At 40.5% G+C, this 27112-nt stretch overlaps 1 protein-coding gene across 2 annotated transcripts; it reads right to left on the minus strand.

Moving 5' to 3' along the window:
* Nucleotides 1-36: 36 nt before the first annotated feature.
* FAM241A (family with sequence similarity 241 member A) lies at nucleotides 37-27100 on the minus strand. 2 transcript variants are annotated; one of them, XM_019717186.3, is made up of 2 exons: nucleotides 2898-4476; nucleotides 37-2262 (listed from the first exon to the last, which is right to left on the minus strand). In XM_019717186.3, exons 1-2 carry the CDS (start codon nucleotides 3006-3008, stop codon nucleotides 2017-2019), a joined length of 357 nt encoding a protein of 118 aa, XP_019572745.2. In that variant the 5' UTR covers nucleotides 3009-4476; the 3' UTR covers nucleotides 37-2016. The 2 variants fall into 2 exon arrangements, with proteins under 2 accessions (XP_019572745.2, XP_074194752.1); XM_074338651.2 differs by lacking the exon at nucleotides 2898-4476 and adding an exon at nucleotides 26819-27100 and having other exon boundaries at nucleotides 178-2262.
* Between the last annotated feature and the right edge of the window lie 12 nt (nucleotides 27101-27112).

Below are 27112 nucleotides of genomic sequence, written 5' to 3' on the forward strand. Positions count from 1 at the left end.
GCATTTCTGTAACTTAATATCTACCCTATTAGCTACATATATATGTGTGTGTGTGTGTATGTATGTGTGTATATATATATATATATATATATATATATATATATATATATATATATATATATAAATTAAAACTTACTTTTAAAATATTTTTAACATTAGGCACTGGTGGAACCAGAATTGTTATTATGCACACTATATATTTTGTTTTACATTCTAAAGGAAAATTAAAATTCCCAGTAGCATTAGACAGGAATGTACATTTACATATTTAATACAGATATACAAAATTTCAGGACTTGTATTAAAAAAACTCACAATTCTACTGTGCACAAATGAAGATAGCTTTTCAAAGAACTTGCACTTATGCTGAGTTCATAAAGGTTACTATAAACATACTGCAAACCCAATGTAACACAATGATCTAGTAGCCTTTTTTTTTTTTTTTTTTTTAAGTAAAACTGTAAAAGGTCTGCATTTAAACAAATGCACAATACTTTTTAGTGCCCTCTGGCATTTTGTTCAGGTTTAACTGATTTTAGAAATCTAAGTTGAACATTTAAAAAAAATCAATTTTCTCCTGCCGAATGGAAGACACTGAGAACTTATAGAATAAAATTTTAAAACAGGATTGAGTAAAACCTTGACAAAGTGGAATAGTAAACATTTTTTACTTGCTTTAGTTATTGCCCTGCCAAAGATGAAAATGCCCCATTTGCCTCTGATTTAACCTGAATTTTTAGATAATTATCTTAACTACCTCCCCTTTGTCTATAGAGAAAGTTGCTAAGAGAAAAATGTGAAGATTTTAGTTTCACTAACAATATTCAAAATGTCAGTAGTCCACTTTCCATTTTCAAAGTATACTTAAAGATGTGCTTATTTCCGTATAAAACTCCAAAGTGCTGCATTAAGATACACTAATAAAATGTCCATTATAGACTTGGCTTTGGCCTCACAGGAATGTTATCACAATAGTCTGCTAGGGTCCAAATTTAAGCAGTTGCTTTTCTACATCAATACTGTACTTTCCAGTCAGATATCAAAGAAAATGAGCTCACTTTTATCCTTAAAATAATATTAAAGTATTTCAGCTATAATACAAATTAATTTTGGGGTGAAAAATTATGCCAAGATAAGAAATAGATTTTTTAAATCTTAGAATAATTGCTATAAAAGAACTATAAAATATAAATTTCTGGAAAAAATATATTCTGAAAATGTCTCTCTAGGAAAAAATATGCAACTTGTTAGATACCAAAAAATATAGCACTGCCATGGGGTTCAGCCAACTATGGACCTGGCTTATGAGACTTTAAAAATTCACAAAAAGTAATTAGCACCAAAATTGCCTAAAACTCAAATGATACATTGAAGTGATTCCAGGCCCAAGTGTTATATCATTGAAAAGTTACATTTCATTTGTGAAGTTTCCCCATCAATAATAAATATATTCCTTTTGATCTCTCGAAGATGTACTAGCTGTACTGATTTTCATCCTAATATTTCCGTAGTGTATAGTAATTCTCATTTACGTTGGTTAGGGGTGATAGAAATCCAAACTATTTCCCAAATAATTTGTTGAGGGCAGGGAGCAATTCTCCAGTTAAAACTTCCTTTTAGCTCCCTGTTTCATCCATTTTCTTCTAAAATGTTTTATTGGACCTCTTTACAAGACCTATATTGCCTGATTTGAATTCTATATCCTGCTATCTTCTTTGCTTACTTTTTGGTGGTGTAACTTAAGATTTGGCATGGGAATAGGGGTGTTTAAAAGTGGGCACAGATCACAGTATAAATTAACAAGAGTTTTGAATAAGCTACAAAATGTATATTCAACCCTACTATAATCAAGAGTTGAGTGTAATTTTAAACAACATCCACTTACAAATTTAACTACAAAATAGCACACAATTTGAAACAAGGCAAACTTTTCAACTTTCGTGTAGTGAAATATGTAACTTCACTGATTACATGTATGGCTATCAAACGTCAAACAACAGCTCATTTGGCCACATTTCACTGTTGCACATAAATAATGACAAGGCAAAGAACAGCTACAAGTCCAAGGGCTTGCAGGCCAAGGAACCACAGCATAACCCAAAAGAAAACGACCACCACTGGTTCCACAATTCGTTCTCCAAAATACATCCTTGTAAAGCCCATGTCGATGAGGCTTCTGTTCACTTCACCAAAAAGTGTTCCCATCTTTTTGTAGTCGTCTCCCAGAGGCTCAGCAGTGTGGTTTTGTGATTCTTCAACATCCTTAAATCAAAGAAGCAAACATAAAATGAGAAATCGGTGAAGGTCTCTAAAAATAATGATTGTCTCATAGTTCTTTTTTTGCCCCCTTTTTCCACCTCCCCTCCCCCCCACTCCAGTTCAAGCTGTTGTTTCTCAGTCTAGTTGTGTAGGACACAGCTCCCTGGCCCATGCCGGTGTTATGAGCCTTGTGCTACCCCGGCTGAGGTAATTGGTCAGTCGCCGGTCACTGGTCAGCGGCTCACAGCAAGCAGCTCAGGGCAGCTCTCACAGGCCGCCGGCGGCTCACGATGGCAGCACACGGTAGCCTGAAGTAGCTCACGCCAACCTCCGGCTGCTCACGGCAGCCCAGCTCCAGGGAGAGCTGTTGTTCACAATCTTAGCTGTAGAGGGCGCAGCTCACTGGCCCATGTGGGAATCGAACACGCGATCTCAACAACAGGAGAAGCGTGGGTGACGCTCCAAACACCCTGGCCACAGGGCCGGCCTTATTTCCTCATTTTCATATTTTAATTTCTAAGTTATTTTTTCCTTCGCTGATGTGCTGTGATTGGCTCAATTTTATCTTTCTCAGCTTCCCATGCTTTTGTGTTCCATGATAACATACTACATTAAAAAAGTACAGCAAAAAATCTTACTCTGTGAAGCGTTTTCTTTTGGAGAGACCTGGAAGGGTCTGTGATTGAGTTGGTAAATCTTCCGGTGCTGCACCTTGTCTCCTCTCCAGGATCTAGCATTCTTGGTATCATTTCTGGACTCTCTTCTTGATTTCTTACTAAAGTTTTACTTTCTTTTTTACTCTTTCGAATCTAATCTGTACTCTTTTTTTTAAAATCTATGTGCTCATTATACTTTGGGGTTTTCTGTCATTATCAAAGCTTTTCAAGAATTTTTTCCAGTATTTTTGTGGTTTTAGTACAAAGAAAGTACCCTAATTTGTATGGTTCTCTCTGAAGATGTATTTTAAAATTCTTCTACAAACTGCCTGTGGGCTTTTCAGGGGAAGAAGTAGGTATTGCAACGCTTAGTCAAAAGAGGAAGTTAGTTAACTGCTCAGGGTCAGGTGGGGAAGCGGCAATGGCTCACACCTCATCCTGGGAAGGGCCGGGATACTGAGACTGGAAGTGGAAGACCCAGCAAGGACTGTTCTGTGCAAGCTGTAGCTGCTGCAGCCTGCTGCTTCTTTTTTTACATATGAACTATTTCAAGCACACACAAAATTAGAGAAAACAGAACCCATATATAACTCTCAACCAGATTCAATAATTACTGAAAATTTCCCACCTTACTGCAGTATTTCTTAATCTGGGGAAGCCAAATGAGAGGAAAAAAGTAAGATCACTAGAATAATGCCTAAAAGTGGCATATTTTCACAAATGAGGTTTGTGGAAACATCAAAGACATCCAGCAATGAACTGGATGGGGGTTCACAATCCTAAAGACACGTAAGAAAATATGAAAAAGAAAACAGGCAGCATTCTCATAGCTTACTCTCACCGCAGTGCTGGCTATTTCTAGGACATCCCCAAACACCAAGGTGCAAACAGTGGGTGCTGGTGAATGTGCCAACAACAGGCTTTGTGGGAGTGGGGTGAAGGTGGGGCCCTGATCCGTATCCTTACCCCACTGTGTAGTGTTTCCCAGTGTCTGTCGTGATAGTCCTCCCGCTGTGGCCAATTTCAAGCTCCTTACAAGAACCTTGTAAGGTTGCTGAGAATTTAACAGTTGGCTTGAGGTCTGGTAGGACCTGGCACCAGCACCCCATTGTAAGCACAGCAGTGAGATAAAGACCTGCATGGGCATCACATATGAGTTCAAAGTCTCCCATCAACTACTGCTTTTTGGTGAGGTTATTTTAGTTTACAGAATTGACAAGTTACTGCATTATATCAAAATTAGGAAATTAAAGAAATGTATTATGACTTGAGTTGTGGATGTGGTTCGACAGAATGAAAAACGTAATGCTACAAAACCACCACAAGTAACTGCATTTTGCTTTTTCTAGTCTGTCTCCTGCCGATATCAAAATTGCATCCAATTAAGTAATTTTAGGAGTTCTCATTCAAAATAAAATGTAAAGTGCCTGGATGATCTGTGAGGAAGTGGTACTCTTCCAAAACTCCCTGGCTCCACAACGGCACCACCATGGCACCACCACCAGCGTGGCAGATCTGAAGGCCAGAGACCAAGGCACCAGCAATTCCCCACCTCCCACCCAGCTTGTTGGGACGGTTTTTCCTGCAGGCCCCCCTAAGAGCTCAATCTCCCCCTTATTGGAGCTATCTCCGGCAAGCTCCCCCTAAGAGCTCTGTCCCCCTTCTCCTCCCATACCTTATCAGAGATGACTCCCGCAGGCACCATAGTCAGAGGCCTCCCTGTCAAAACAAAGTTGAGGGATCACAGCTGCTAGGGACGGATCTCCCTGGCACCCCAGACAGATTTCCCCCCCACCAACCCGGAGGCCTAAACATATAAAACAAAGCGCCTGACCCCAGTCAGTGCTCAGTTCTTTGGGAACAATCCCACTGGTCCCGCTAGTGTAATAAAGCTGTGTGCTCCCTGACCTCTGGTGTCGCTTGAGTTTTTCGGTCCTCACTGCTTTTCCGCAACAAGCTCACCACCCATCCTCTTCACTTCACCTTCTAATATTTCCTTAATGTGTAGACACGATTATTCCCTCTACCACTGCAACCCTAGGGCAGTCTACTGACATCTCTTGCCGTGACTATTCCGGTAGATTCCTAACCACTAGTGCACACATTCCTTAGCTTCCCACAAGCTATTTACCGCACTGCCACCAGGGATCCTTTCAAAGGGAAAACCCAATCACCCTATCTCTACCATGCTTTTAGGATCAAGGCCAAAATCTTTCACGTGCTTCGTCTGGCTTGTATCTGGGTCTCTGGCCTCATCCTGCCATCAGCCTCCCTCTGTCTTTCTCAGTTTCAACCACAGAGGTCTGTAGCTTCTGCCTGCCACACGTCTGCACCTGCTGTTTAGTCTGCCCTGTGCACTCTTTCCTCCCTGCTTTGCTTTTTAGCAACTGCTGTTAATAAAGCCTCAATCCAGTCTCCTAGCACCATACAATGCTCATTCAGGGCAAATATGAACGTTGATGAACGTCTCTCACTGCACTGAGCTATGGGCGTGAGCTGATATCTTCTGGCTGGCCTCTGATGTCCTCAGATGTCGGCACACAGCAGGGGCTGTCTTGGGAATAGCTAGCTGCACATAGAGTTTAATAAAGATTTGTCAAATAAATGGAGACAATGTATGATGTGTTTGGCAAGCATTAGACCAATATTTTGATAGCTTTTCTACCTTGCTCACTTCTTGCAAAACAAAAGATGGGTTTTATTCTCCAAAGGATTATTTATTTACAGTAATCTCAAAACATTGTATGGATTTTTATGGGATCAGCAGTATTTCTGTTGTGAATATTATGTTGTGGATATTTGGTTGCAGATGTCCATTCCCTCCTTCCTCTGAGAACCTTAATCCAGACCACTGTCCTTTGGCGAGACACACCACACCCACAGCACCAGAGACGACAGGTCTCAGAGCTGTCCCCTGCCCTGGACCAGAAACTGGCTTGGGAAGGGGCCTGTGATCGACTTAGGAACAATGACTTTTGTGGGTCTTCTGGGAAAACGTCTTCCTAGCTCTTCTGATACAACTTTCACAGTGATCCTCTTCTTCTATTTCTCCACGTCTAGTCTGTAAGGAAAGAGAACTTATCGTGCTTGTATTAGTTTTCTATTGCTGTCATAAGAAATCACTACACACTCAGTGGCTTAAAACCACACAAATTTATCATCTTGTGGTTTTGTAGGTCATGTCAGCAGGACAGCATCTCTCTCCAGCTGGAGGCCCTGGGGGACAATCTGTTTCCCTACGTTTTCCAGCTACGAGAGGCGCCCACATTCCTTGGCTCCTGGCCCCTTCCTCCATCTTCACAGCCAGAGACAGGGCATCCTCGGACCCTTCCTCTGCAGGTAACTTGTCCCTTTGACCACAGCAGAGAAAGGTTCTCTGCTTCTGAGGACCCATGTGATTAGGTCTCACCCACCTGGACACTCCAGGATCGTCTCCCCATCTCAAGGTCCCTAAATATAATCACATCTGCAAAATCCCTTTTGCCAGGTCAGGTGTCATATTCACAGGTTCTGGGATTAAGATGTGAGCATCTCTGTGTGTTCTCCCTCACATAATACTTTATTATAAAATTAATTCTTTATTCATTTCCTGTCTCTAGCTTTGATAGGAAGGGCCACGCTATTAAAGGCAAGAACCACATCTTACAAATTTTAACATTAGTACTTAGTATATTGCAATGTGCCAGGTTCATAATAAATATTTGTTAAATGAACAACAGAAATATTCTACAATAGCAACATAAGGCAAAACCAAAACAAACAAAAACCGCTTCACACAAAGTACAGAAATGCCGACGGTGATTTCCCATTCTAACTTTAATCACTGTTTTTTTGCCACGTTTCCTTATTTGTATGTGAGGTCCCAGTGGAGGAACATCTGTCAAATGCACTTTCCTTCATGATCCTACAATAATACTATGACATGCGTTTTGAAAAATAATCTCACCAAAATAGTGATTTTCTTTGGTCCATGAGTAAAGACATACATAGAAATGAAGGGGTGTTATAATTGATTCAAAATCCTTCTTTGAAAGTACAGAAAATTAATAATGAGAAATTAAAGGTGATCACAGGATGTTTGAGAGAGAAAGATCCTTAAAGATAACTAAGTCAAAGTCTCTTTTTTTTGGAAACAAGGAATGAGGTTAAGCCACAGAGCCTGTTATAAAACACAGGCTTTGGAAGCAAACAGGGTAGATTCCAACCTTGCTATCATGTCTACAAGGCAAATTATCTGACCAGTGACCCTTAGTTTCCTCATAAGGGGCATAATAATACCTAGAGTTATGATAATATAATGAGGGAATTGATAAAAAGCTTTTAGAACACACAATATTCACTCAATATATGGTAACTATTACTATATTTTTGGTAGAATTTATGTCTTGTGATTTCTACTTCTTTTTCTTTTTATTGTATCATACTGCCTATGTTATGTAATACCTTAGTGAGCATCTTTCTTGTGATAGTTGTTTTTTTCTTCCAGTGTTATGACAATTTAATTACCATGTTTCCCTGAAAATAAGACCTAGGTGGACCATCAGCTCTAATGCGTCTTTTGGAGCAAAAATTCATATAAGATCCAGTCTTATTTTACTATAATCTAAGACTGGGTCTTATGTAATATAATATAACATAACATAACATAACATAACATAACATAACATAACATAACATAACATAACATAACATAACATAACATAACATAACACCCGGTCTTATATAATATAATACCAGGTCTTTTTTTTAAATTAAAGTTTAATGGGGTGACAATTGTTAGTAAAATTACATAGATTTCAGGTGTATAATTCTGTATTACATCATCTATAAATCCCATTGTTTGTTTACCACCCAGAGTCAGTTCTCCTTCCATCACCATATATATGAATACCGGGTCTTATATTAAGTTTTGCTCCCAAAGACGCATTAGAGCTGATGGTCCACCTAGGTCTTATTTTCAGGGATACACGGTATATAGAAATTGAGGTGGGATGTTTTTCTACGGAACACCCTACCTCATTAAAGTTGTGCACAGTAGTATGGCGGAACTTCTGTGTCTTCACTTTAGGAAGAGCACAAGCTACATCCTATAAACAGGCTTCCACCAAGTGAGTGACAATGTAAGATGCATTTTCAGCTGTTTTCCCGTGTGTGGTATTACCTATCATGCTACTGCACGGCATTACATGTGCAGCACCAGGAGTCTGCTGCGTTTCCCTGTCTGGTGTTCATTCCGCCATCTGCTAGTAGCAGCTTGATTTAACTTTGGTGAAACCACCCCCACCCACTCTTCTTTAATGTGTTTTGGTTGCGGATGTCCCCATTCCCCAGTTCTAGGCCTGGCCAATCAGAGCATTTCATTTCCTTGGACACTTGATTACTTAAGGAATGAGCATGTAATTCAAGAAAGGCCAATGAAAGCTCTACCTAAGACTTTTGCTGCAACTATTGTAGAAGACACTTTCCCCCACTGCTGTCGGTTAGCTGGGAAGATGCAGAGCATCCCATCCCCACAAGGGGAGAGCTTGCTACGAAGGAAGCCAATATAAAGGAAAGCCAAGAAGTGACGCAGTTTGAGTACTTGAAATCAGCTACTGCATCAACCACTGGTCTTTTTAATAACATGAGCCAATAAATTCCTCTTTTGCAAACTCTAGTAGGAGTTGATTTTTTGTCACTTGGAACCAAGAGTTCTGACTATAGATGATGATAAAAAATGATAATAGCTATCATTAATTGAACGTTGACTATATGCTAGATATTGTGTTAAACACTTTACATTTATCATGACAGTTAACCTTCATTTATTAAAATACGTATTGTAACTTAATTTCAAAGCCTGTGTTCTTAACTATAGTGCTCAATAACTTCCTCATTAATTCGTTTTTATTGTCATTAGCAATAATTTATGTGAAGAATGTATTAATAAAATTTAAACAAGCAATTAATGGGTGTTATCCAAGTAGAAATTTGTAGATACAACTTTCTAGAAGTTTTTAGAAACTACATAAGAATACACAGCTCGATGGTTAATATTCGGACAACCCAAAAGAAGACACAGTAAAAACTGAGAAGCTGATTTTTCCTGGCCACTTTTGGTTGGCCTTCCCTAGCTATCAAGCAGAGCCAGCTACACCAAAGCAAACCCATGGAAATCGTAAGTAGGAAGGCAAAGTTATTAAGTATACACCTCCAGATGCATATAACCAAAAGGGAAATCATTTTTGGATAGCACACAGTAGTCTGTGAATGGAGCTTTACATGAAAGAGCAAATGAACACCCCCTGAGTCTTCCTCCCACTGCTCTGTCTCTGTCTCCTCCAGCTCGGCACCTACCTAAGTCTCAGGGAAAGAGCTTCCTTAACTTGGCTAAGTGAATCAATGAGCTTCTCATGCCCATCTGCCCTGCATTCTCCTTTGTTACAAATAAAGAAATGAGGAAGTGCTCCTCTGTGCCATTTCTTTTACGTATGCTTAGGATCACATCCTTTTCCTCCTTGCATTATCCCTTTTCCGTGTTCACTCTGTCTCACGTACATTTAATCTTTCCCTCTCAATTGGCTCCTTCTCATTAATGTTTATAAATGCTTAGATCTTCTCCCCAGTTCTGCTGTGTCTTTTCTTCTTCATAATTAAACTGCTTGAAACAATTCACCCTGCTTGTTTCTATTTCTTCATCTTTGGCAAGAACAGTGAAGGGACTGACATAGTATCCTCCCTGCAAGTTAACAAGTTAGCCTGTCACAGTTTCATGGGTGCTGGCAGAAGACACAAGACTCCTGGGTCAGAGACAAAGAACTCTATTTCTCAAGCCAAAGGAAACATTTATTAATTTAAAAAGCCCTAATACTGATCAATTATTTATTATGTGCTGGACAGTGTTTTAAGTACTTTGTTATGCAAAACATAAAGGAAACTGAGAAAGAGAGATTACATAATTGAGTCGCAACCACCTAGTAAGTGGTGGAATGAAGACACACGTTCAGTCATTCTGCTGTAACGCTCACGTTCTGAAGCCCTACACTATACACTTCCTTAAAAATCTAAAATCAACCTTGTAATCATTCACGTACTATTTGTTTTAATATATCAAAAAGTTTTTAATAGCAATTCAGGTACGCTTGTCTTGATTCATTTATAGTCATCAGAAATAATAAATCATTTAAAAATAGTTTTGTGGTGTTTACCTTTGCCTCACTGTACAGTACAGCACCTGATCTCAACTGTGATATAATCTGACCATGATTTAAAATGTTTCTTTTTAAAAATATAAAAACCAAACCAATCTTTAATTCTCATCTTTTTTTAATGTTTATTGGGGAACATTGTGTTTTTCCAGGACCCACCAGCTCCAAGTTAAGTCATCGTTTTCAATCGAGCTGTGGAGGGCGCAGCTCAATGGTCCCTGTGAGAATAGAACCGGTGACCTGGGTGTTATGAGCACTGCGCTCCAACCATTGAGACAACCAGCTGACCCCAACCTTTAATTCTCTCTCTTTTTTTTTTTTTTAGTTCCAACCTTTAATTCTTAATCTACCACCTTTCTCCAGAAGTAAAGAAAAGCAACATAAATAGGCTTAAAGAAAAAAACACATGGAACACTTCAGAGGCAGACTTTTTGTGTTTCATTTTTATAATTATATCCAGTTAAGAGAGAAAAATGTATCCTACTTGGACAGAAAATAACTACTTTCCCCCCCCCTGCAATTTCTTGCCTTAGTAGTAAGAACAAGGAACTTCTAACACAGTAGAATGGGCTCCGATGATCATAGACAGGCTCCCTTTATATGTAACAGCATTTGGACTGAATATGATAATTAAGGAGAGACAAACAGGAAAGGGGAAGAACAATGATAAAGAAAAGTTGGGAGTCAGTCCAGAGTGATGTTAGATGCCACCCCACTCAACCTCTCAAAATAAAGACTTTTAAAAAATTTATTTAATTTTGTTTCTTATTGGAGAATGTTGGGGAGCAGTGTGTTTCTCCAGGGTCCGTCAGCTCCAAGTCATTGTCTTCAATCTAGTTGTGGAGGGTGCAGCTCAGCTCCAAGTCCAGTTGCCGTTTCCAATCTTTAGTTGTAGGGGGCACAGCCCACCATCCCATCATGGAAACTGAACCGGCAACCTTGTTGTTGAGAGCTGGCGCTCTAACCAACTGAGCCATCCGGCGGCCCCCTAAGTTGCCTTTAAAATTAACTTTTTATCATTAATTTCTTACTAAGATCTGTAATGGGATTTGGTCTTGGAAAAGGTAACAGTACCTATGAGTCTGACAATTTTTCAAAAAGCTATGCAAATACCACTCATGTGACAACACTTGGGAGTTTTTTAATTGTGTTCCATACAATCACAGCTTCTTGTTGTATACACTGCTCTTTTGCTCAAATCCAGTGACTTGGCTCATGTTTTTCTTTGCAGTTCTGAAATAACCACTGTGGTGCAATTCTTAGTAAATGAAATGCCTAATAAGTTATCAATCTACCATTTTGACTAAAAAAGTAATTGGTTTTCATTAGTTATGACACTAAAGAATCTGCAGGAATTCAGTTTTGCAGATAAAGACAAGTGTATATGGGTTTATGACATTTCTTCTGGAAGAAATTCTTTGAAAACAGTATATGTACATAAAGCTACCTTATTTTATAATACAGCACATTAGCTGTTTTAATATTAGGTGAATGGTGAAATAGTGAAAATGACTACAAGTTTTCTGCCTACTGTAAAAAAGTGTGGAGTTACAGTCTAAAGTTAGGATCCGTTGGGGCAGCCAGTTAGCTCAGTTTGTTAGAGGGCGAGCCCTGAACAGTAGGGTTGCTGGTTTGATTCCCACATGGGCCAGTGGGCTGCACCCTCCACAACTAGATTGAAGACAACGAGCTGCCGAGCTGCCACTGAGCTGACAGAGGGCGGCTGGATGGCTCAGTTGGTTAGAGCCAGAGCTCTCAACGAGGTTGCCGATTCAATTCCCGCATGGGATGGCGCCCCCTGCAACTAAAGATTGAAAACAGCGACTGGACTTGGAGCTCCACAGCTGGATTGAAGGACAATGACTTGGAGCTCATGGGCCATGGAGAAACACACTATTCCCCAATTTTCCCCAGTAAAAAAAAAAAAAACACCAATAAAAATAAAGTTAGGATCTGCCCTTCTCAGCATATTTTGCATTTCATGCAGGATGCGTTCTACCCAGCGCGTGGCAAGCCTGCACAGATCTGACTAGTTTGTTGCTTACTTCCAGGAAACCACACTCTAGTTCTTGGTGTGTGTCACGTCCTCCCAGAGCACCAGTACTGTTTGATCAGTACCCTCGAATTACAGAACAGTCTGGCTTGTAAAAGAAACCCTTCAGTTAATGTAGCTCAAATCAATAAACAATAATTGCATACCTATCACGAGCAAGCTAAGTGCTGTGGGTACACAAAGTAAATGATCCACACTCCCTGACGTTAACATACAAGGAAATATATGTTCTCAAATCACCATATTAAGACAGGGCTGCACTCTCCCTTACTAATTCAAATGACCTGTATCTTTACAAAAAATGCCGTTTTCTTCTTATCTGTCTGAGCATCACTTTTCAGCTCTGGCAACTCTTCAGATTTCTATGCTGCAGACTCAAAATTCCCATATAGGTGTCTCACAGGAACCTGAAACTCACATGGCCTGTACCAAGGTCGTAGTCATCTGCCCTAAGTCAGTCTTCCTCTAGGTCCCCGCCCCAGAGAATGGCACAACCCAGGAGGGCACCCAAGGAGCCTGCAAGGCGTCGTGGTGTATTCACGTCCTCTGTCCTCTGTGGTCCACACCTGCTGGCTCATGGACCTCTGAATTTGTGTTGGAATTGCTCAGGGATGCATCTGTAGGCGTCTCCTCTTACTGTATAGTCTTTCCCGATAAAGATGCCATGTATTCTAATGATTTCATTAATGCTTATATGGTTTCTATGCTGAAGACTCTCACTTTTTAAATCACATCCTATCCAAGAGAAAATTATTAGTGAAATATTTTTATTCTGTTGAGAAACAAAAAAAAAATCCCTGCAATTTTAATTTGATTTTCTCATTTTTAAATGGCATCTCCCCATTTTTATTTGCTTCTTAGCTATTTGTTCAATAACCCCACTAAGCAGACACATTCCAAGCATTTGCTCCTCTGAAAAGTGCCACAAGGTGGGTGTTATTAGACTCTAGAGGTCAAGTGACTTCCCAGAATTAGACTACCAGGCAGAATCTGAATGCAGGAGTTTTCTGACTGTAAACCTCTAAATCCCTTCCTTAGTGCAAAGAAACTGAAACAGGCATTAAAAGAAAGCAGAACAGTTTAACAAATTCATTGTGATTATATGGTACTCTTTAAGATAGAAACATCATGTCATCACACTTTTTTAAAGTTAAAAGTTCCTAACTGAAGTAAGTCTGTAATTAATTTACATCTTCCACTCATCTTTCCACAAAGGATTTGAATTTGCTTACAGTAGGGAGGGACCACTGGAAAAAAAAAGAGAACTGGAAGGGGGGAAGGGTGAGAAAAAATTGAGACTCGAGACTGGGGAAAGACAGGTTACCACAGTCACTAAGAACGAGCCTCAAATGTGGCTGTCCCCTCCTCAGGACTCAAAACCAAGGAGGGGCACACCCTAGACAGTCCTTGTCACTTCCTGTAGGTCTCAGCTCAGACAGCGCCTCAGTGAGCCCTCTACAACAGCTTATGTAAACAACAACCCTACCCCAGACCCACACCCCCTATCCACTCTCCCTGTTTTTGTTTTTTCCCATAGAACTTACAACCCACCCATGTAGAATTCATTTACTCACTGTCTCTCTCTCCCTGCTACAATGCAAGATTAATCAGGGGAGCGATTTGGGCGGCCTGTTTCTGTTTGTTTCTTTGTATTCCAGGTGTCTAGCCAGACAAATAAGGAACAAATAATAAGCACAGAAAACTGTAACGCAATGACTATACTCAGTTTCTAAAGCAACTGATGTTCAATGACACTAACGAAGAAAGTATCTTTAGTGTATGGCCAGGTGGTTACCGCAACTGAAGTCTTAAAATGTAGCCAATACAGAGTTCCCAAAGAATGAGATCCTAGTAATCATTTAAACTCCAAAGGAAACATACTGTCATCCAGAAATGGCAGAGTCATTATACTCTCTCCATTATATTACTGTTAAATGAACTATGTGTACATATTAAATAATGAAGGAAGAAGTTTGGTATTTTTTTCATTTTTTTTCTGGTATATTTATTCTTAAGTGTTTCACACAGGGTATTTTTATTGATCCAAGGATGGTCATGCTAACTGGTTAATTCTCTATGAAGAAATCCTTCAATTCCTTAAATGTAAAAGCTTAAATTAAACGTGATTCTACACGCCCGTGAAACCCTTGAGTAGACAAAGTTGTCTCTGACACCAATAACCACTCAACACATGGAGAAAATACCCAAGGATGACATGAATGAGCAATTAAGATTTGAGTGCTCAATAAAAAGTAGACATAGAAGTGGGAACCCTGGGAGCAGCCACCTTGTTCTCGTCAATATTTGTTTTTCAGCAGTTATCTTAGTAGCAGGTTAACTTTGGTTATATAATAACAAGAAGTTCAAATAGAAACCAACCCTTGCTTTTCACATGCATATAAGTCCTACGCCTGCATGTGAACACTGAATGTGTGGATACAATGTTACCATGGAGATTAGAATGAGTAGTATTTCCTAGCAGCATGAGACATTGTAAAGGGAGAGATCCTCCTCCAATTAATTTACTCTGGTTAGCAACTTGTAGAACTTTTTTGATTACTATAAGGAAATTAAGAATAAGCAAAAAAAACCCACAAAAAACAAATTACAGGGTATCTCCTTGGAAAACAGCATTGTTTAGCCTTCATGGCTTTTGAGGTATTTTACAGGTCTGTAAATTACAGATAACCGATAATAATACAAAATAATTATTAACTATGGATATGCAAACACATTCTGTCCCAGTGGAGGTTCAAGTATTCCTTCCCTTTGACTATGGAAAAAGCCTGTTAGTTTCATGTCCATTTGTAAGTTCATTTCAACAAGTCTTTTCTCCATATACATTTTTGTTCCTTTGATTTGTCCTTTAAATCGCCTATAACACTTGCTGGTTCCCTCATTAATGGGAGTTAGATAAAATCCTTAACACGTCTGCATTTTATATTTAATGAACACTACTGTCTCACCTCTTTTTGAGAAGTATCCTTCAACATTGCCATTATAGAAACGGCAGATCTGAATTGTAACAATGTCAGCTATGGGTTTCACTCCTTGTCTTTCCTCTGCTCAGCCTCAAGAAAAACTAAAAACAAAGTTGCAAATTTAGACCAATTATATAAATTAATCACAGTTAGTATCCCACGATCCTTTTTGTTCATTAGTCTTTCACTTTCTTGATACTGTGGTGGTTTTTAAATACAGCATGTCAAGGAACACAATCCTTGTCTCAATTCTCACAAAAGCCTTACAAGGGGCGCTTCAGCTCAATGCACAGCTCACACCACTAGTTTCTTTGCTGTAGATTCTGAAAATAGAGACTGTCCCTGTAAAGCGCAAAGTTTTCTGTCTTCAAAACTAATATCGTCAAGATATTTTCCCTGGGAAACCACACTGCTTCAGCAAAAGTATCAATTGAGTTTTTACCATCAGTATCGTTTGGATAGACGTTTTTACAGACTCTATATGATCTCAGAGATGCCAGGATAATTGTCTGAAGCATGTGCCACATAATGTGATATCTGCTCTCATGGAGATGATGTGTTAGTGTGAGCCTGTGAGGAGGGGAGTGGGAAGTGGCAAAGAGTAAACATGTTAACAAACAAATAAATAAGGTAATTTCAAAGTGCAAGAGCTATGAGAAAAACAAAACAGAGTAGTGGGAGAGAGGAAGTGGGGTGGGTTGGTGGTTATTTCTGCGCATTAGGTGGAGCTGGAGCTTGGAGAGCTAACAGTGAAGGTGATGATATGAACTCTGCCAAGGCGGGTCCCCGCAGAGGCTGGGAGATAGAACCGAGCTGGCTGGGTGGGTGCAGTGATCTGGACTGTGACCCACAATAAGAAACATTATATTTCTTGGGGTGACTCAGTGGTTGGAGCACAGTGCTCATAACACCAAGATTGCTGGTTCGATTCCCACATGGGCCAGTGAGAGACAAGGTCTTGAGCTTGGAGCTGAGCTGCTGGTGGGCGGGCTCAGTGGTTGGGGTGCAGCGCTCATAACACCCAGGTGGCCAGTTCGAGTCCCACATAGACCAGTGACTTCGCCCTCCACAACTAGATTGAAAAATGACTTGACATTCTGGAAAAAAAACATACTGTTCCCTGATATTCCCCAATCACATTATATATATGTGTGTGTATATATATATATATATATATATAATTTCTTGTCCCAGACATATCAAGTTCCATGAATTGACCCTCATACCATGTGTGATGCATTCTATTTCTACTGTGTCCTATCCCATCCTGATCACACTCCACTAAATTGATTTCATGGCCCAACAACACTAGCTGGATTGTCAAGAGCTCAGACTTCAAGGGTTTGAATCTCAAGCCTGCAATTTACTAACTGTGATACTTACAGTATGTTATTTAAACTCCCTCTGCTGCAGTGTTTATATCCTTAAAGGACGGGCAATAACAGTACCTACTCATGAGGTTTGATACCAGATTTCCCTCCAGAAGGATTTATGCTTCTTATTTCAGTATATTCTTATTTCATACACTGTTTCCTTAAACCCACGCTATTCATATTTTTAATCTTTAACAACTTGACATGTGAAAAATCACCAATAATATGGTTAATTTCAATTTCTTGTATTTGTCGTGAGGCTGGACATGTTTTCCTGCTCAATGGATACTTAATGTACTTGCAGTTTCGTTTCCTATGAAATGGATATAATTAATTTGCTTAATATAAGAATTTACTAACTAGAAAAAGCTTCACTGACTGCATTAGAGATTACAATTTATAGTATGTTTATTATTATATTTATAACTTATGTGTCGTTTATAATTAAATACCAAGTCATACCATCCATTTATACTTTTCTCTACTTAAAAAACATTGAACAAGGCTGGCCCGGTGGCTCAGGCGGTTGGAGCTCCGTGCTCCTAACTCCGAAGGCTGCCGGTTCGATTCCCACATGGGCCAGTGGGCTCTCAACCACAAGGTTGCTGGTTCGATTCCTCGAGTCCCGCAAGGGATGGTGGGCAGCGCCCCCAGCAACTAAGATTGAACACGGCCCCTTGAGCTGAGCTGCTGCTGAGCTGCTGAGCTCCAAGATGGCTCAGTTGGTTGGAGCGCGTCCTCTCAACCACAAGGTTGCCGGTTTGACTTCCACAAGGGATGGTGGGCTGTGCCCCCTGCAACTAGCAACGGCAACTGAACCTGGAGCTGAGCTGCGCCCTCCATAACTAAGACTGAAAGCACAACAACTTGAAGCTGAACGGCACCCTCCACAACTAAGATTGAAAGGACAACAACTTGACTGGGGAAAAAAAGTTCTGGAAGTACACACTGTTCCACAATAAAGTCCTGTTCCCCTTCCCCAATTAGAAAACAAAATTGAACAAATAAAGGAAAAAAGTATTCTTGAGGAGGTCAATAAAAATCAATGAGAATATCAGCTGTTTCTTGAATTAGTCTTTGAAATTATTATAAGCTGAAAAGTACCAAAATTTGTATTCACTTTCATTTTAACCAATAAGATGCAATATTTTAAACCATTGTTGCAAACAGAGACAGATGAAATCAGCAAGTATTCAAAAAGATATACATAATTTCAGCCATATTTATCAAACATATTAAAAGAGTTGCTTATTTTAGTGGAAGAGAATGGTTACATAATGAAAAAATAAATTAATTAAAGTAAATAAGAGAAGGGCTGTGCATGGATTACTGTCAAATAATACTATGTCATGAAGTGAAGTTGTGTTTAAATCAAACTGGAAGTTAAAAACTTCTACGGTTTCCACTTTTCCTAAAATCTACTTTCTTTAAAAAAAAAAAGTGTTTGGTGACATTACTGGATACCTTGTATGTGCATGACAGTATACTACCACAAGATGGAATAGCTTTCGTATTGAAACTAGCCACAATCAAACCTATGCCATTAAAAATGACTTTCTTAATTCTGGACTTGTGGCAGTGACACCTTCTGTTATACGTTATTACCTCTGAAACTGAGGCAATAAGGAATTCTGAATTCAGACTTACGAAATTCCCTGGTCATGAGAAATCAAACTTAAATTCCCTGCCTCTGTAGATGGTCTGCATATGTCCAAGTAAAATTTTGATCAAGAGGATAAAAAATAAAAATCAGTGCTTCCAGAGTAATTGAAAGCGGGAATAAAAAAGAAACCCTCAAACACAGATGCTAGAAAAAATTACGTCAAAGAGAATACAGTAAAAACTACAAATAGAAATTTAACCTTTTAACACTGTGTTTAGATGTTAAATATTACTAATTTTATCTTCTATTTTTCATAAAGTTCAAAACATTTGCACCATGCTTTCTCTTAGAACTCTGATAAACCATAGCTGTTGCCATAAGGAAACACCAATGACAAACAGCCAATCATTTCCTCTTTCTCTGTCAAGATAAGGCACAGCTGCCAATGAGGTTAAATGGGGAAAAGAAAAAACACCGCAAAACACAAGATGGGGGTAAAATTAGATCAGAAGGTATCTTGTCATTTAAGTTAGTTAGAAATTTAATTCAGTTTCTCTACTCAAATAAAACTACTTTTTGTCTTATCAATTCCCTTAAATACACACACGCGCGCGCACACACACACGAATACATAACTCACTTAATGAACCAAAACATGACTAGTGGCGACTTTTAAGGTTTCTGAGGACACGTGGCTGCTACTGCAGGATAAGACTGTAGCTCCAGAGAAGACAGAAAGTGAAGATGGTATGGCTAAGGCTTAAAGAAGGTATGAAGAAGATACAGAGTTGCTACTTAGGCAAAGTTAGGTTTTCCCTTTAACTTTGCTTCACCGCTTCTCTTGACTAGGAAATTGAGAATAATTTGTACAGAGAGGGTGGCCACTCTTTTTTTCAATCAAGGATCAGTGTCCCAAAACAACAACAAAACATCAGCTGAGGATCTACACAATAAGCAACGTAACTTCAGTCTGTGGGTTAATGCTTTTTAAGAGAAATACGTTTAGGAAATCTTAACACTTTATTGAGTAAATAATATTCATTTACTAGAAATCTGAAAATTACATGTACTAAAAAGAAAGTTCTATGTCGTGGTTAGTTAATAGGAAAAAGAAGCAAACCAGAGAAAAAGATGAGAGGGAAGGTGAAGGTAAAACAGGGTGCTAATATTCACTGAGGGCCTACTATGCGATAGGCATTTTGTATACAAAATGTCACTGAATCCTAATAAGAACTTAAAGTGGGTAGCATTATGCCCATTGCAGTGAATAAACTGAGTCCACTAGGGATTAAATAATTAAGATGACAAGGCTAAGAAAGTAGTAAAGCCAGGATTGGAACTTAGAACTGTCATATTCCAAAACCTTTTTCAGCGTTCCTTAATGCTCAGCTTCTGCAAAGAGAAGGAATTGGGAAGAGAAGATAGATGTAGAAAATGAGAAAGTGGCTGAGACGGGTAGAGAAGAATGAAAGACAATGGGAGAAGAAGACACTCAATAGGAAGAGAGAGAAAGGAGATGGTTACTAGGAGAGAAGGGCAGAAACAGAGTGAGAGAATGTGAGAGCCAAATAGAGGAAGTCGCATATGAAGAGCTGCAGGAAGAAGAGACACAAGATCAGTTGAGAGACTGTCTACCTGTTTGGAATGTAGGCTTCAATGAACAATTTTTACCTGTCCACTGGAATATTTATCAGCAGGGTAATTATTCTTGACAACTCAAAGCACTGTCACCCTATTATATTTTGAACAGGGTTTCTCAACTTTGGCACTATCAACTATTTGGGACAGACAATGCTTTGTGGCAGGGGACTGTTCTGTGCATTACAGGGGGCTTAGCTGTATCCCCGGACTCTCCCTAGTAGATGCCAGTGGCACACCCCCACTCCCCAGTCTTAACAATCAAAATGTCAGACTTCGCCAAATGCCCTCTGTGACTAAAACTGCCCCCCCCCCCCACTCAAGAACCACTGATTTAGATCTTCTACTCAGAATGAGTTAAAAAAGAACAAAAGATGCCTATCACATGCAAAACTCTTCAGTTACTCCAGTGACTGGATGTCCTTGGTAATAAAAAGAGATTACTTTTAGGCATAAATTCATCCAAACTCATAGCACTTCTTACAGTTTTGCTTGTAAATTGTTTTTGAAAGACGTGAATGGAAGTGGATATAAACAAGTGTCTAGTTTTGAACTACATAACCTAAGGGAGGGCAGCAGATTTGTCAGTCTGCTCTCCCATCACATGGACTCAATCTTTGTAAATATGAAAAAACAATGGCTTTGGAGTTAGGACACCTGGGTTCTGATCTCCTCTCTCGTACTAGTTAGTTAGTTGTAGGACCTCATGCAAATCGCTTGGCCTGAAGAACAACTGTTGGCTTTTCACATCTTACCAAGGGCTGAAATATGCCCTCTAGGGAAACAGCTAAATAACTTCCTTATATACTAATAGATCCTGACTCATAGATACTATGGCTTATTTATCCAGTGGTCCTTTGCACTCAAATGGTGTGGCATGGTCACAGCATCGGCGCCACCCAGAAGCTTATTGGAGACACGAAATCTTAGGCCCGATCCCAGACCATTTGACAAGACACCACTAACTCATCTGTGCACTGAAGCTGAGGAACCCTTTTCTATTCCACTTTCCTCCAAGGGTGGCTTTCTAACTACCAAAGTCTGGAAAGCCTAAAAATGACATTTCTCAGGTTTCTTTTCAGTTAGGGTTCTGGTTGGAAATTAGGTCCCAAAGCTAAGATGCACAGGTTACTGCTCTAAGTACTTTACATATTTTAGTAACTCATGCACTCTTCCCAACGATCCTATGAAGCCAATACAACCTCTATTCCCTTTATACAGATGAAGAAACTGAAGCCTGAGAGGTTACGTAACTTGCCTAAAGTTATAGTTAGTAAGTTGCAGTTAGGATTCAAACCCACGTATTCCAGAGCTTGAATCTGTACTGTTAATCGGAGTTCTAATGCCAGCCCAAAGAGGAAGCATAAGGTCTTCCTCCATTGCCATTTTTTAAAATAGATGATCTCGCGGGACACAATTTAGTAAACGATGTTTACAGAGGTTCCTCCACTTATTTACTTAAATATCTATGAGACAGGATTGATCTGAAAGTTCCAGGCACTACAAAAGGCAAGAAATAGAAATGAAGCATTATCATTTGGAAGGAAGCAAAAATCAACCTACTCTGTTTTCCTGAAAAGACGACCTAGCCGGACCATCAGCCTTAATGCGTCTTTTAGAACAAAAATTAATATAAGACCCAGTCTTATTTTAATATAATATAAGACCGGGTCTTATTTTACTATAATATAAGAACGGGTCTTATATCATATAATATGATATAAGACCCGGCTTTATATAAGACTCAGTCTTATATTAGTTTTTGGTCCAAAAGATGCATTAGAGCTGATGGTCTGGCTAGGTCTTATTTTCTGGGAAACAGGGTTATATATAGACTGGAGGATTATATGCCTAGAAGATGCAAAAGAATCAAATCTAAAAGATACTGGTATTTATTAGTATTAAAATAAAAAAAGGCAAAAAGCTAGCTAGTTAGAAACTAAGTGTATAAGAACCAATAGGTAGAAAACACAATGTGGAAAAAAAATCTCACATACTCACAACCATGTATTAACTTAATAAAGACTTTATTATCTATAACTACTACAAAGGATGTAAAGCCAGGGAGAAAGTGGATTATTCAACGATTGGGGCGGAGGGGTGGGGGAGAGCGGGAGAGAATAGCTCCATACCTCACATAATACATAAAGTCATTCTTAAGAGATTAAATATACAGGGTAAAAAAAAAATAAAGCCATAAAAAGACACACAAAAGAAAATATTGGTGATTAGTTAACTGATTATAGGAATAGAAGGAATGTTCTAAACAAATATATAGATATTTTGGGCCAGCCCGGCGGCTCAGGTGGTTGGAGCACGGAGCTCCTAACACCAAGGTCACTGGTTTGATTCCCACATGTGCCAGTGAGCTGCACCTTCTACAGCTAAGATTGTGAACAACAGCTCTCCCTGGAGCTGGGCTGCCATGAGCAGCCAGAGGTCTGCGTGGGCTGCCGTGGGCTGCCGCAGGCTACTGTATGCCACCATGAGCAGCCGGTGGCCAGTGCGAGCGGCCGACCGACAACTGGCGACTGACAGCCTCAGCCAGGGGAGCGCAAGGCTCATCACACCAGCATGGGCCAGGGAGCTGTGTCCTACCTACACAACTAGACTGAGAAACAAAGGCTTGAATCAGAGTGTGGGGGAGGGCAGGCGGAAGAAATGGGGGAAAAAGATATAGATATTTATATGCATGTGTATGTGTATGAGAGAGAGAGAGACAGAGAGAGAGAGACAGAGAGAGAGACGGAGAGAATATGTGATGTGTGTGTGAAATTACCAAGAAAATTCCTTTGGCTAATAAAAATATCAAAAACATCATAAACAAAATTATAAAGTAAATAGAAAGCAGAGAAAATATCTAAAATCACTGTGAAATAGGGATAAAAATCTTCTAATAATGTCAGAAAAAATGGTCAAAGAACACGATTTTTAAAAAAAATTACAAATGTTCAATGTGTATACGAATGATTTTGTAAACCTCTCCAGAAAAAATCTTACAAGAAAATTTTTGCCTACTAAATTGGCAAAGACGAATTTATGAAATCTACTGTTCACTGCTGGCATGGATAGTTTCCAGTCGGCACTCTTACATACCATTGCTGGAAGTATACATTGGTACATCCTTTTTTGAATGCAGTTCTTGAAGATGTTTCAAGATATTTCAAAGAGTCTGACACCTTGACTTAGTTTTTCTATTTCTAGGAATCTATTCCAACGTAGAACTGAGTATTGACAAGCAAAGATTTTCATTACAGCATTATTTATACAAGAAAGTTTAAAGCAACTTAAATGTGCTATATTGGGGGAATGGACTATTAGGCAGCCCTAAAAATAATTTTTACAAAGAAATTTTGATAACTTGGGCAAATGATACTACATGCTAAGTAGAGAAAACAAGATACCGAATTTAAATATTACATTAATGCAAGTTAAAAAAATATATCTGTGTATAGATGCATATATACACATATATAGAGATATGTAAATGTAGTAATACCAAATGTTTGATATTTTATAACAAAATATTACTTGACGTCAGATTCCAAATGCTTCTGTTTTTCTGTGCAGATCTTTCTATATTTCTACATTTTCCAAAGTACATATTACTGTTATAAATAAAGACAGACCTTAAAGCTAAAGCTAAGGATTCTGAAGTCAATGTAAGGATAATGGGACATCTCCATGCTCTAGGTAAGCAGGGCCATCTTTGGTTAGTCAGGCTAAGAACTGCTGCCACTCACACGACAGACAGGTAACAGGACTGGAGGTGTTGAGCCTTCCAGTTACGCAGCAGGCCAGAGAGTCTCCCCTCAAGCCAGCTAGACGTGACTGGAGCATCTCTCACACACAATCACCAACACACATGTAGGACAGAGCGGGCATGCCCCTCTGTTTCTTGGGCTTTTGCCATCTCTGCTGCTTATCTCTGAGAGGCCCAACTCCTTCAAACTTGACACCGTTCCTTCATCCAGAGGACTTGTTCTATTGTTCCAGTCCTCCTCTGCTAGGAGACTTGACTGTAACCAGGACTCCTCTGTCAATCACATTGCCTGGAAAGATTTGCCAAAAGCACAGAGGAACCTTAGTTTTTTCTCCAATGGAGTAGCATCTATGGACAAACTGTAAAATTCGATGCTTCCACAAAGGGAGAAAACCTACTGCTGACAATATCTCTATTATTAAGAAAACAACTGTATTAATACCAGTATTTCAGTATTACATGAAATAAATACCATAATACAGATACATTTTGACCTGGTATCATGACAACCCCGAGCCAAAGATAGTTTCTGTAGAGTCAAAGCTGATGTAAGAGGCTTCCCCGGTTGAGGGAGGGCGTGAGCCTTTCAGACAGGAGAGGAGAGAAAAATGAGTGAAGGAAAGCAAGTATGTGGAGGAGCCCTGAGCCTGGGGAAGAAACCACTTCATCAAATTATCAGGCAATGGCGAAACTCTGGGAAGGAGTGGAACTAGAGAGGGACTTAATGCAGAATAGTAGTGACTGACAAAAACCACCAGAGGAGCAAGGCAGGTGCCTTCCACAGCTGTTGCACTCAAAGGCGCCTCTTCCTTTCTTGGCCTCCATGTCTCTCTCAGTGTCTGAGGCTCTGCAAGCCAAGCCAGCAAGTGTGCTAAGCAGAAAGCAAAGCAGGAACATGGCCTCTGCCTCACTTCCAGCTACGTGATTAGTTTTGGTTCTGTTGTTTATATCATTGTTTCTATTGAAAAGTTCACTTTAAGTTTTAAATAACTAGTTAACAAACCAATTTTCAAAAACAGCCCATTTGTAATTTGGACTTTATGTGTCTTAAAACAACAAAATGTTTATGTGCCTTAAAACAGCAAAATAAACACACACCATCCCCCTAAAGAAAAACTAAATAAAACAACTCCTTAGGATATGTTGTATAGTTGTGATTTATTTCTCCCTCATTTACTTCCCCCTTTTATCGCAGTTATCTCTAGCATCACTGGAGGGAGTGCATAAGAAATTTACATTACATTTGCAGGAATTTAAAAAAAAAGCTAGAAAACAAGCCTTTGTGATATTACTAAGAAATGACTTATCTCAAAAGCTTGCTTCTTGGGCTGCATGGTGGCTCAGGCGGTTAGAGCAACATGCTCCTAACTCCGAAGGCTGCCGGTTCGATTCCCACATGGGCCAGTGGGCTCTCAACCACAAGGTTGCCGGTTCAACTCCTGGACTCCCGCAAGGGATGGTGGGCTGTGCCCCCTGCAACTAGAAAACTGCAACTTGACCTGGAGCTGAGCTGCGCCCTCCACAACTAAGACTGAAAGGACAACAACTTGAAGCTGAATAGCACCCTCCACAACTAAGATTGAAAGGACAACTTGACATGGAGAAAAGGCCTGGAAGTACACACTGTTCCCCAATAAAGTCCTGTTCCCCTTCCCCAATAAAATCTTAAAAAAAAAAAAAAAAGTAGACTGACTTATTACCATCTTAAAAAAAAAAAGCTTGCTTCTTACACCAATGGGTTGGGTTGCACCAATGTTATTTGGGGCCTCTTGATAAGAAGTTCTTTAGTTCTGATATAGGAAGAAATACAAAGCTCAGGTGTAATTTTCAATTATTGTATATGTAAATAAATGTGTTAAAAATAAAATGATAATATTTTCGTAGGAGTACAGGAAAACGAATGTTCATGACATGTAATGAATGAAGTAGATATGCAAAGTGATATCTGTTTTCTGGGATATACGTTTCATTTTTTTTTGTTTGTTTCATCCTGTTTCTTTGAACCACAAGCAATTTTGATAAGACCAGAGCTACCCATGATGCCAAATCCACAGAGGTGCACGTGAAGGATTTTACATGCTCCCCTACAGCCACCTGAAAATATACCTTGAGAACCTCAAACGCAACCCCCACACCCCATCACCAAGTCAGTTCGTGCTGTCTGTTTTCTTCACTTTTCCAGTTGAACAAGTAAAGTAAGAGGAAACTAAGCCCTTTAGCTACTGAGTCATGGTACAGTTAACTGGAAAAAAAACATCAAGAAGGCAATCAGGAAGACCTCTTACCTATCAATGATTTCCTTCAGTCACTAGGTCTTATATTGTCATAAGGATGAAGAATTTCACTTCACATGGCGAGCAAACCTAATGCAAAGGCATCGTTCTGCGTGCCACACTGTTAATTCTGTTTCCTAAATAAAACGTTGATCACTAGAAGTTATAGTTTAGCTATCAATGCCTTTCGTGATATTGGAGTTTGTGGAATATGACAGGAAGGACAGATGGAAGAGGATGAGAGGGGAGAGGGGTCAGCTGACTGCCCCAGCAGTGTAAGCTGTAGTGAAGGGAACTCATCTGTGAGACGCCTGCTCCCAGGCGGGATTCTGAAGCTTGGCTAATCTGGGGAATGTTCTAACCACTGTATTTGCTGCTGAAAATTCACCTCACCGATACATTTCTTTTATTGAATTTCTTGCCTAATCTTGAAGATATCTGATGTTATAATGCCTAGTGTCACCCATTTAGTGAGAGAAAATTCGGAGTTTCAAAAATGACCTAACTTCTCTGTTCCCTTATTACTGCCGGCGTCTCCCACTTCTGCACCTGTGGTACAGAGCGAAAGCGATTACCTTGCGTTTTTCACCTTTTAAATGTAACTTAGATCTGTTTCGCATTCGTGTGAAGAACGTGCTCTGGGATAGTCCCTGTCGCGACATGTATCGCAATACTCGCCCCTCCACATGCCTTCCGACACGGTGCCCCCCTAGAAAAGGGACACACGCCGTACAGAGGTGCCAGGAGGCGGCGGGAGGCGCAGCTGTCCCCTAGGGCGCAGCTCGGGGGCGGCCTCGGAGATGGAAACACAGCGCTCGCGCGGCGGACAGACCAGTGACGGCGGCGGGCACTTGGCAGAACCCGCTGCCCGACGCGGGGGAAGGGCCGGCCGAGCCCCGCGGGCCCGCTGGGCGCAGCGACCCGGCAGGAGCCCGGCAGGCGCGCAGCCACCGCCGCGGGCCGACTCCCGGCCCCCGCAGCCCGCCCGCGCCCGCGGGGCTGCCACCCGCCGCCGCGCACTTCCGCGCTCACCTGCTCACGCTCCTCCTGCGGCCGCGGGCTGGTCTCGGGCTCCCGCTCGGACCCCGCTGCAGCCCGCTCCGCCGGCGCGTCCCCGTCCCCGTCGCGCGCCCCGCCGCCGCCGCCGCCGCCGAGCAGCTCTCTAGCCGAGCACATGTCGCCGCCCCGACAGCCGCCCGAGGGCCAGGCCACGACCCGCGAGGCAGCAGGGCCCGCGGGCCGCCCAGCACCGGGCCTCGCGCCGCTGACCGTGGCTCCCCAGTGCGCGGCCGGGACTCCGGGAGCGCCAGCCCCGCCCGCCCCTCC

The sequence above is a fragment of the Rhinolophus sinicus genome, chromosome 15 (genome assembly GCF_057876585.1).
Source record: "Rhinolophus sinicus isolate RSI-liver-muscle chromosome 15, RSI-T2T, whole genome shotgun sequence".
NCBI classification, from domain to species: domain Eukaryota; kingdom Metazoa; phylum Chordata; class Mammalia; order Chiroptera; family Rhinolophidae; genus Rhinolophus; species Rhinolophus sinicus.